The sequence below is a fragment of the Gavialis gangeticus genome, unplaced genomic scaffold, assembly GCF_001723915.1.
Source record: "Gavialis gangeticus isolate Ggan-Ray unplaced genomic scaffold, GavGan_comp1, whole genome shotgun sequence".
Taxonomy (NCBI): domain Eukaryota; kingdom Metazoa; phylum Chordata; order Crocodylia; family Gavialidae; genus Gavialis; species Gavialis gangeticus.
Genome location: NW_017729002.1, coordinates 16,247,255 through 16,257,737, shown reverse-complemented (window position 1 = coordinate 16,257,737; position 10,483 = coordinate 16,247,255). Strand labels below are relative to the sequence as shown.

The following is a 10,483-nucleotide window of genomic DNA, read 5'->3' as shown; positions in this document are numbered from 1 at the left end:
GGGTTGGTTTTTATGTTGGGGAGGGGGGGTAGGTTTGGGATGAAATGCAGTAAATGAAGGACAGTACCTGTATATTTTGTACACACACTGACTGAGCACAGCCTTTTGCTGTCACTGTTTCCTTTGTATATAGCTCAGCTGCGGCACTGGCATACCTAAAATCAGCTCTCTACCATCTCCATGATGCAACAGGACAGTACCTCCTCCCTTGCGCTCTGATCTCTGCTTCTGTCTGGCTCCCACCCTTGCCCAAACCAAGCTGTTCTCCCCAGCAAAAGTGGGTTAGCTTCTCTTCCAGGGGCTGCTGCCCCTTCTCTAGGCCTTCCCAGGGAATGGTCTGGGAATGTGGTGGCAGACTCAAGGCCCCCTGACTGCCTTGCAACTAATGCTCGCTCCTTGGGGCTCACGTGGAAGGACCTGAATGACTGGGCTTCTCCCTCCTGTTCAGAGGCAGAGGCTTGGGCTGTGCTGCTAAGGATGTGGTACCCACCCCTTTGGAAACCTGCTCCTAGTCGGTCTGTCCTGGCCAGCTGCAAGCAAGATTCCAGCCCTTGCAGGTGGATGACCTGGCCCAGAATCCCCAGGTAGCACAGCATGGAGCTCCCCTTACACCCTGCTACTTGTCCCAGAGCTTGTCCTCCCAGGGCTACAGCTGATGCTAGGCTGAGCAAGTGCCCAGCTCTGCAGCCATCTTGTCACTTAGGGACCACATGGGGATGTGCTGGGCTGAAGGAGAGAGGTCAAAGTTAGCAATTATTTGAGGGAGTCCCCGGGGCAAGGTCAGCACCTGCTGGGTTCTGCCAGACACCTGCAGGTGCTGAAACTAGGGACAGTAATCTTTGAGCTCCTCAAACATAAATCCCAGCTGCTGCAGACCCCTGGGCTCTTCTGCACAATGTCCTGACTAGTGCCAAAGCTCTGGACTGGACAGTTGTGCCAAACCCATAGTGAGTGGTAACAGGTTCCTGGGGCCCAGTGCAAGGGGTGCTGGAGTCGCTGGCTCCAGTGAGAAGACTGAGAGTCCCCCAGTGGAGGATGAGGAGCCTGGTTCTTGGTCCTGGGCTGTATGGGGCCAGTGCCTGGGCCAGAGGAGTGGAACCGTCTGCTATGGACTCTGCTGGGAGAAGACCCAGGAGTGAGTGATGAGCCATGGCTCACAGGCCCTGGCTGCTTATACATGTCCCTACCCTTCTCATAGAGGTCTGTGTCTGTTCCTGCTGCCTCAGGCTGTGGCAGGGGGTTCCTTACATACAGGTCACTGATGGCCTCAGTTTGTCCCCAGGCCACACAGTGGGTTGCCACAATAGGGTGCTGTTGCTGGGCAGAGCCTGGGTTGGACCCCAAGAGCAGGTTCCCATTAGACACGTGGTGATGGAGTTGGGATGTCGTGCATAGGAGGGCAGGGTACCTTGGCCTGCACAAACCAGCACCACAGAGACACCAGGGCTGACTGCCTCACAGGGGATTCCTGTCACTGCTGGATCACAGCCAGTTACTTTGATGCAGTGGGAGATCAGCCCCAAGCCTTCATGGATGAGCAGCAAGGTTCCATTGCTCCTCCCTCCCGGAATACGTGGAGCCTTCCTGCCTGCCGCAGCCCAGGAGCTGGAGGATTCCAGGCCACAGTCTGGGCCAGAGGAGCTTGGGGGACTGAGGCCATCACAGCCTGCAGGGTGAGGGAGCCCCTGCACTAGAGGCAGCCTAGTGTGGATTGCAGCTGGGCCTCTGCATTTCCCCAGTTTGTGTGCCAGTGCCGCAGCCTTGTTTGTGCCCTTGCACCCATGATGATCATGTTGCTCAGTGCCGTGGCCTTGCCGTGTGCCTTGTCCCTGCTTTCAGTGCTGTGGGGAGCTTCCCTGCACCTGGTGTTGGCCCAGCTGTGTTCTGGGGGTGCTGTGGGAGCAAGGGCAGCCTCAGGTCCCCCCTTGCCCATATCAGTCCTGTGGACATGGCCACTGCTTGCTGCCTCTTCTGTGTCTCAGCACCCTCCTTCCCAGTGAGATGGTGCCAAGGCTGCCCCTCTGAGCCAGAGCACAGAGCTGCCCATCTCCACAGTGGCAGAGGGGCGCTGCAGGCTTCTGCCAGCCAGGATCCTGTTATTTCTATATTTATAGTAATAAATCCATGCAGCCACACACTCTGTTGTGCTTTCATTGGGTGTTCTCTAGTGTCAAACAAAGCAGGCAGCCCGTCATATTCACAGAACACTGCTCAGAGCACCTTGTGCCTGTGAGACTCACAAAACAAATGCCCCACAGAGGTGCCGGCACATCAGGGAACCCTCACTGTGCTAGCCACAGGGCACTGGCACCACTTCCTCTGGCAGTAACGGCAGAATCCTAGTGCCACTGGGAACCAGAGAGCAGCCTAGTTTCTCACTGCAGTATCCTGGATGTCAGGACCCAAGTTATCTTTATATTTTCAGAGTCCCTGTTGCACGTCAGAGACTGTGCCCACAATGCCGCCCATCCCCCATGTATTGGAGTCAAACACTAGCTCCTGCCTCAGTTTCTCTCTACCACTTCCCAGTGCCTTTCTGTCATGTCTCTGGGTTGGCACTAGTGTGGTGGTGGGCCTGGCCACCAGGGGGCACAGTGTCTGCATGCATGAAAGACTACTGGACTGGCTTTTATTCCTGTGGGGGAAGCTCTGGGTTTGCCCTGTTGACAGGCAGTGAGGTAGAGCTCAAGAAGTGCTTCTTTAAGGTGATCAGACTCTGGAATATGGCATCAGGGCTGACATCTGAAGCTGTGGTTTGTGGGCATTCGGCCCTGCCCAGCCAGCACTGTCCTATACAGAGCTGGCAGGACCATGGTCTTTCAGAGGGCAGGCAAGCTACTTGGCCAGTGCATACACGTAAAGGACTATGTTCACACAAGGCTTGGGAACAAGCCAAGTCCCAGTGGTTCCAAAATATTGGCTTTGTGCTGGGATCTGGGACATGCTATATCTCCCTCTGAACCTGGAGGTCTGTGTTGGCTCTAGAAGCAGCGCAGAATATCACAGCAGCAGCTCCAACGCTATCTGCCCATGCTCTGTCTTAGGTTGGGTGGACAAACAGCTCTGTCCTGTGGATTCAAGGTCAAACTGGTGCTTAGAGCTGGGCTAGTATGAGAAAAAAGTTGCTTCATTAAAAACAGAACCAGCTGGGACTAGTTGGTTCTCTGTGGAGTAGGGTCACTGCACAGGGGATAAACATGCTCAGTGCATGGCCCAGACACCCTGCTGAGGCAGAATTGGGACCTGAGATGAGGCACACTCAGTACATGGAACTAGCACACCAGTGCTGATGCAACAGGAGGAGGGGCAGGTGGAGCAGTTCATGAATTTGGACATAGTGTCTCAGGCTGGGTTCATCTCATGAGTAGGATACAGCACTTGGCAAGCACATTTCCATGGGGTGAAGGGGGCTCCCTGCTCCTTTCCTGGCATCCCAGGCTGCAGATGCTGTGCAGAAACCTGTCCTGCTAGGTCTAAACTAGGAGCAGGCACTTGGCCCTTTCCTATCTTCTGATTTCTTTAGCATCTCCAAGTTTCTGGGGCAAAGAAGCCAGAACCCATATGCAAGTGGAGGAGAGCTCATAATAATGGAAGGTGAGGGGATGAATGGAGGGGCAGGAGAGGCTGGAGCAATGTTGTGTCACAACAGTGGGAGATCCTGGGGGTCAGGGAGGTGGGAGGGAATGTGGTGGGCTAGAGAGCCAAGAGAGAATGTGAAGCCCGGTGGAAACACTGCCTCCTTGAGCGTCCACTGTGGAGCAAAAGTCACACAGACTCAAGTCTCCAGTCTTTCTACAACCTCTTGCAAGGAAGAGCTTGTCCACCAGGCTCCTTCCCCTAGTACAGTGATTCTCAACAAGGGTGCTGTAGTGCCTTGGGGTGCTGTGTGGTCCTTTGAAAGGTGCAGCAAGGTGTGAGCAAGTAAGCAGATAAGTGCTGGGTCAGGCTTGTCCCTTTCTAACCATTCCCTTGCCCCACTGCCTGGCCCCTCTGCAGAGGCCCTATAATACATAAATTAGTGTTTGGAATTGGTTGCCTTGAGTCCAGCAAGGATGAGAACTGCTGCCGTAGTCATCACATCCCATTAACACCCCAGGTGCCTGCTGGTATCTCCCACAATTCCTCCTTGGGTGGAGAGCATGCCCCAAGCACTTCCATGGCCATGGCACTCAGGGTGGCCTTGTGACAGACTGGGCTGCAGGAGACCTACCTGTTGGCCACAGCCTGTCTTGTGGCCAGTGCTGCCTGATGCTGCTCCCTTGCCTTGTGTTACCAGGTTGAGGAGCCACCCTGGTGAGCAGGGTGCAGAGGTGCTGCCTCCTGCATTCATTAAAGGAGGCAGCACCACATTCATAGGGTTAGCATGCCCCCCACCAGGCCTTTTCCTGTGCATGCAGGGACAAAACTTACCTTGAGAGGAGGAGCAGGTTCTCAGTGGCCCAAGGCTTGGCCAAGGTCATCAAGGGGAACCCAAGGCTAGGGCTTAGAACCCACTTTGTACCACCCAAGCCCACAAGCACCCTCCTCCCAAGCACACCTTGACCCCTGGGGACAAGTGTGCCCTGCGTTCTGGTGCACTTGCTGGCATGGTGCTATCTACCTCAGCTGTCCTCCTGGTCCTTGTGTTGACCTCAGGCAGTTCAGTCTGTCCTGCTCCATCCCCACTGTACAGTACCCAGCAAAACAATGAGAGGAGGGGCTGCTACTGGAACTCAGCACAGCTTTGGATTCACTCCAGCAGGGCAGGTCTCAGCTTGCCTGCGTGCACACTAAGTTCAAGGGAGCAAAACTGGTGCAAGGTCAGTGTTGGGGTAGGGGCAGCAGCAAAAGGGACAGCTTCCCTAAGACCCTGGTCTTGCACCCCTAGAGTGGGGCAAGGCAGCCTTCCCTTTAGACATCAGCCTCTTCCTGCTGTTGTCTTCAGTGCCAGGCTGGGCCTAGGGTATGGGGATGCAGCCCACTCTTGCTGGTTACTGCATTCCTTGCTGCCCCAGACCAGCGCCTGCCCCAGCACACCCTGTGCCTCGGCTGGAAGGTCCCAGGCACCTCTGACCATCAGGGAAAGGAGAGGAAACAGCCTAGAATAAACCAGCCCTTTCATTGGTGCCCCAGAGATTCCAGTGGCCTGGCGCTGCGCAGTGCCGGCAGGGGCAGAGCTCAGACAGAACTTTGCCCTGCTCTGGCCAGGGGCCCCCATGGCTTCAAGTGAAGTTAGTGAGCCTCACAGCCCCACTGGGACACCAAAGTGGAGAGTGGCTGGGCTCCTACACCCTGGGCTGGTCATGCTAAGGTTGCTCTTGGGCTCTAGGTCCTTAAGCACAGCTCAGCAGGGTTTGGGGCTGTCTGGGCTGCAAGGTCATCTCATAGAAACACAAAGGAACATGTGGGGAAGCCTGTGGCCCCTGATACAGACATGGCTGCTCTGCCCTTGTGTGGCAGGAATGACTCAGCAGGCCCTAGCAGCCTCACAAAGGAGGCCCAGGCCAGGGCCAGGAACCCCCGCTGCACATGGCTTGGGCAGGGAACATAGGTGGTGGAAGGCCAGAGCTAATGGGCTCTGGGTGGCTGCAGCAGGGGTGGGGAGGGGCACACATGCAGCCAGGATCACAGCCTGGTGTGGGGATCACTGGCTGCCCAGCACAGCAGGCAAATATCAATCTATTCTGTGAAGGGGAAGGGGCTGGGGGGAGGGGGCAGGTTGAGACCCTGTCAATGAGGAAGGGAGCGGGGCACAGGCAGGGGCTGAGGTGAATGGGACTCCAACCAGGCCAGGTGGTGAGACAGTCAGAGCCTGGGTAACTCATCCAGGGGCACGGGGGGCTCCCACCGTTGCATGCACCCTGGCAGAGACCTGGGGAGCATGTGCCCCCCCATCTGTGTGTGGGGCGGAGGCAACTGGTGCTGCACACTGCACTTGCTCCCTGTGGCAGCTGCCCTGGGCTCAATGTGCCTGCTGCACCTGGGCTGTGCCATGCCCCCTGCCCGCCCATCAGAGGGACGCACGTAGCATTGCATGGCTCTCAGGACAGCTGCAGCAGGGAGCATGCAGTAGCAGCTGCATCTGCCCCGTGCGCAGAACAGGGGTGGGGGGGCATGTGTGCCCTAGGCCTCCACCAGGGCAGAGTGTGCAGTGGTGGGAGCCCTCTGCGCCCCTGGATGAGCCGCCCGGGATCCAATTGTCCCACCACCCAGCCCAGCTGGGGCCCCAGTCACCCCAGCCCCTGCCCCTACCCCTGCCCCTGCCCCTGCATGTGCTTTGCTCCCTCCCTCACCACTGGGGCCTTGATCTAAACCCCTCTCCCCCATTGCCTTTTCCTCTCCCCTTGCTCCTTCTCCACTGGCTTACCTGTGGGGTGAGGCACTTTGCACGCATGTGCACATGCGCCCAGCCCCCCCCCACCAAATAATTTTTTCTCCCTATGCCAGGGAAGTAAACAGCCATGACACCCCTGTGCTGGCTGTTGGGGCCAGGTGAGGGGCCCTGGCTGGGCTGGCTCTTCCACCTGGCTGAGTACAGTAGGGTAGAGCGAGGTATGTGTGTAGCTGCTTGGCACAGGACAGGACACATCCCCTTTTCCCCAGTGCCAGGTAAGATTTTGCTGTTCTCTCCAGTTTCCCTCCCTTTGCTGTCCCAGGGCTTCCTCTTGCCCCTGCACCAGCAGGGACATGACACATCTGGGCACCTGGGACAACCACTCCAGGTGTTCCCCATCGCCACTATGTGGTTACCAGCGGCAGCCATTTTTTTGCCACCACCCTAGAGTGGCTGCCCCCATTGCTGTACCCTACTTATACTACTGCACTGAACACAGCACTGAGCATGGAGTCACTGCTTTCCTCTCCAAAGCCCCCAGCAAGGGGCAGAACTTCAATTGCTTCCCAGAGACTGGAGCTACTGCCCTTGGGTGACCCACAATCAGTAGGAAGCCAGGCCAGGGCTGGGGGACAGGCAAGAGGCCCAGAGTTCATATTGCGGCCCTTTCCCTGCTGCAGAGAGCACTTGGGGCCAGGGCATAATGTTGGTTCGCTACTTATCTGCCAAGCCCACAGCAAAGGAACCTCCCTGGCCTGGCCTGGCCTGGCTGAGAGAGCCTGCTCATCCAGTCTGTGACTTCGGCCTGCGTGAGAAGACAGCTGTGTTCTCCTCCAGCCACTCCAGCGCAGCCAGTTGGGAGGTCACAGCTTGGTGGGCTCAGCCACCAAGGAGGAGGGCAGAGCCATGTATGACACCCAGGGAGGGAGTTTGTTAGGGACAGGTCACTTCAAGAGGGGTCACTGTGGCCCAGCCTGCGTAGAATCAGTAGTCAGTGACTCAAGGGCAGATCTCAAGCCCTCCAGAACCGAGGCATGGAAATGAGTCAGCCACATCTAGAGTGTGCAAGCCAGTCCTGAGTTGCACCCAAGCTCAGGTCTCTGGGATCAGTCGCTGGCAGAAATCTGCTGGCCCCCTTGCACAATGTCTGTTCTCCAGCCCTCCCCCCCACCAAGATGCAGTGCCCCCAGCTCCCTCCCCAGCTAAGCTATGACTTGCCTTGACTCCTGTGCAAGCAGAGGCATCAGCACTATGGGAGCTCCTGCTCTTTGTGGTGCAGGAGCAGTTCCACCAGCCAGCAGTTGTAGAAGACTCTTACTCTCTTATATAGACCAGTCACTACCCAGCATATACCCCTGCTCTAGCACCTGCTACCACCTCTGCTCTAACTCACTCCCTACAGTGACTGCCCCAGGTCCCTGGGGATGAGTGCCCCCATCTCTCAAAGCCTGCAGGCTGTGAGGACAGCCTGGACACCAGCAGGCCTTACCTAGGCTGCCGTGTGGGCTGTCCCTTGTCCTTGAAATGGGAGCTTGGAGCCTATCTCCTCCCTTCCTCATTTCTCCTTCCCGGGAACTTTGCTCTCACATGCCACAGCAAGTCCTCTTGCTGTGCCACTTTTATTCCCTGCTCTGCACATAGCCTGTCCATACACCAGATCTAGTGGGAAGGACTGACAGGGACAGATCCTGCTCACTTTGGGAAATGGGCTCAAATAGCCCAGGGCTCAGGGCACGTCACAGTTCAGCTGAGGTGGGAGCACTGCATCTCTGGAGGACTGGAGAACAGATCCTGCTTCTACTGTGCATGGAGGGAGACCTCAGTCACCCCAGCCGCATGATAGAGTTCAGAGCAAGCACAGCCTGACAGCTGGGAGAAGTGCATGAGCTAGGGGTAAAGTCAAAGGGACCCCTGCCCCAGAAACCTCATGGATTTGGACAGGTCAGCTGAGACCCACCCCCCAGCCACCAAGTACCACTGTGGGGCCACTCTGAGTGGGAGATCACGTGGCACCAACCAGACCAGGGGCTGAGGCAAGCTGGGGAGAGGGGCAGGGAAGGGCTGGCACAGAGCTAACAGGTCACAGTGGGGTGCAGAGTGCACAGGGGCTCTTGTTGGCTTTGAACCCCTGACACCCAGCAAGGAGAAAGACCAGAGGGTTGGGCTGCTGGGACAGCAGCTGCTGTGAAGTGCTGGAGGAATTCTTTGTGCTGGGCTGGTGACTGGGGGCCATTACTCTGTTCGTCCCTAGGGTGCTGGTAGCAGGGAGGAAAACAATGGCTCCAGACAAGATGTCCTTCAGCAGTAGCATTAAGGGTGGGTAATGGGCATGAGCCTCAGATGTGCAGTAAAGGCAGGTGCCTCAACCTCCATCCCTGTGGGAGGTGCTGTTGCCAAAAGGGGAGGGGTCTCTGCCAGCAGACAAGTTAACCCTTTCCTGCCCTCCAGCCACCACCAAATTAAGGGCTTCATATCACTTCAGGGCCAGGGGAGGGTTAAGTTGCCTGTTGGGAGCGTCCCCTCCCCTTGCAACAGCATCCTGCCTGCTCTACTACATTCCACACAGCCAGAGCTACAGTCCCATCACGTTTGCCTCTGCTGCACAGGAGCCCCCCGGGGGGAAAGGGCAGGGGGTTAAAGAGGGAATGCTGGATAGGCCAAGACTTAGGAGCCCCAGGACCTCAGAAGGGCTATAGCAGGGCAGAAGGGGTCTCTCCCAGCAAGTGGTGGACAGTTGCTTGAAGCGCTCTTCCAGGAAACCAACCAACAAGGGTCCACTGCACTTCTTGCTCCCCATGTGTTATGCTTTAGTTCTCCTTTTCTTCCTGATTTGTTCCCTTTCTGTTGCTACAGGTGTCTGGGGGTTTTCTGCTTTCATCAGAGGCACTGGCTGCAGCCAAGTTTGGGGATTTTGACTGGGGCATGCCAGTGCTCCTGCTGATGCTAAAACCCAGAAGTTTCTCACTAGAGGGTCTTGCCCCTCCACTCAGGATCAGATGCACCCCACATTTGGGATCAGGAAGGAGTTTTCCCCCCATGGTCAGACTGGTAGCAACTGTGGGGGGTTTTGATTTCCTATGCAGCTGGGGAGTGGCTCTTCCTGGGATCTCTCAAGTGCATTTGACAACCTTTGCAGCAGCAGGACACTGACAGCCCTTGTGCCCCCTGTGGCAGGTGAGAGAGTCTTTGATGTCTGGGCAATGTGCCTTGTGTGACAGGGTTGACTGCAGTTTTTAGGACTGGGTTAGACAAGGACTTGTATGGGATGGTTTGGATAGGGAGGATCCTGCCTCGTGCAAGGGGTTGGACTAGATGACCTCTTGGGATCCCTCCCAGCCCTACTTTTCTATGATTTTACGTTGCTGTTGAGAGTGAACAGTAGGGTGGTCCCTGGTCATGGTGTTCCCTGGTGCTCACAGCTCCCACAGTGAAGGTTCACAAGACCCAGTGAGACCAGCTGAATGACCACAGCTGAGACCCAGGGTACTGCAGCTTAAGGCTAAGCTGGGAGTGGGAGCATGTGGGATTGAACCGCAAAGAGATACAGGCAAGAGGCCTGTGACCCACAGGGGGTCACAGAGAGACCAGGAAGGGACAGGCAGACAACAAATCCTATAACCAAAACAATGTCTTCATGGCCACAAGTCCAAGGGGGTTTGTCTGAGCTGCCGTTGTCATCTGTGGAGACCACTGCATCTCCTGTGTAAACGCAGCTCAGGGGAGCTCTTCTTCCTCCAGACCTGAGGAGCTGTGACTGGAGTCAGGCCCAGGAATGGAGTCCCAGGGGCAGGTGTTTGCTGTATGGCAGAAGAAACCAAGGTACAGGAGATGCCAAGGCTGGGCCCTGACCCAGCTTGGCTGTGGGCAGGCCTCATCTGAGCAGCGGGGCTCACGGAGAGAAGGGGGCTCAATCAACCACACCTGGGCCACTGCAGGTGGCACCTGCCTGGCTCATGCTGCTGGACTCTGCAGGGTGTGGGTGTAAGCAGTCTGGAAGCGTCTCTATCCTGTTGGCACTGCTGCCTGCAAAGCAGAGGTTGTGGGGCCCCCTCACTATGCCAGGCCTGTTTCTTTGGCCTCCACCTCATAGAATCATAGAAGTAGGGTTGGAAGGGACCTTGTAGATCTTCAAGTCCGACCCCCCACCTGGGCAGGAGAAAAAAAAAAAAA

At 56.7% G+C, this 10,483-nt stretch overlaps 1 protein-coding gene across 3 annotated transcripts in view; it reads left to right on the top strand.

The window, feature by feature from the left end:
- The window catches only part of MGRN1 (mahogunin ring finger 1), a 213,561-nt gene extending 211,428 nt beyond the window's left edge, over positions 1-2,133 (top strand). For all 3 annotated transcript variants that reach the window (XM_019507531.1, XM_019507529.1, XM_019507530.1), the window contains one exon: positions 1,396-2,133. In XM_019507531.1, coding sequence (XP_019363076.1) covers positions 1,396-1,694 — 299 coding nt within the window. In that variant the 3' untranslated portion in view covers positions 1,695-2,133. The remainder of the gene's footprint in view (positions 1-1,395) is intronic.
- Positions 2,134-10,483: the final 8,350 nt, after the last annotated feature.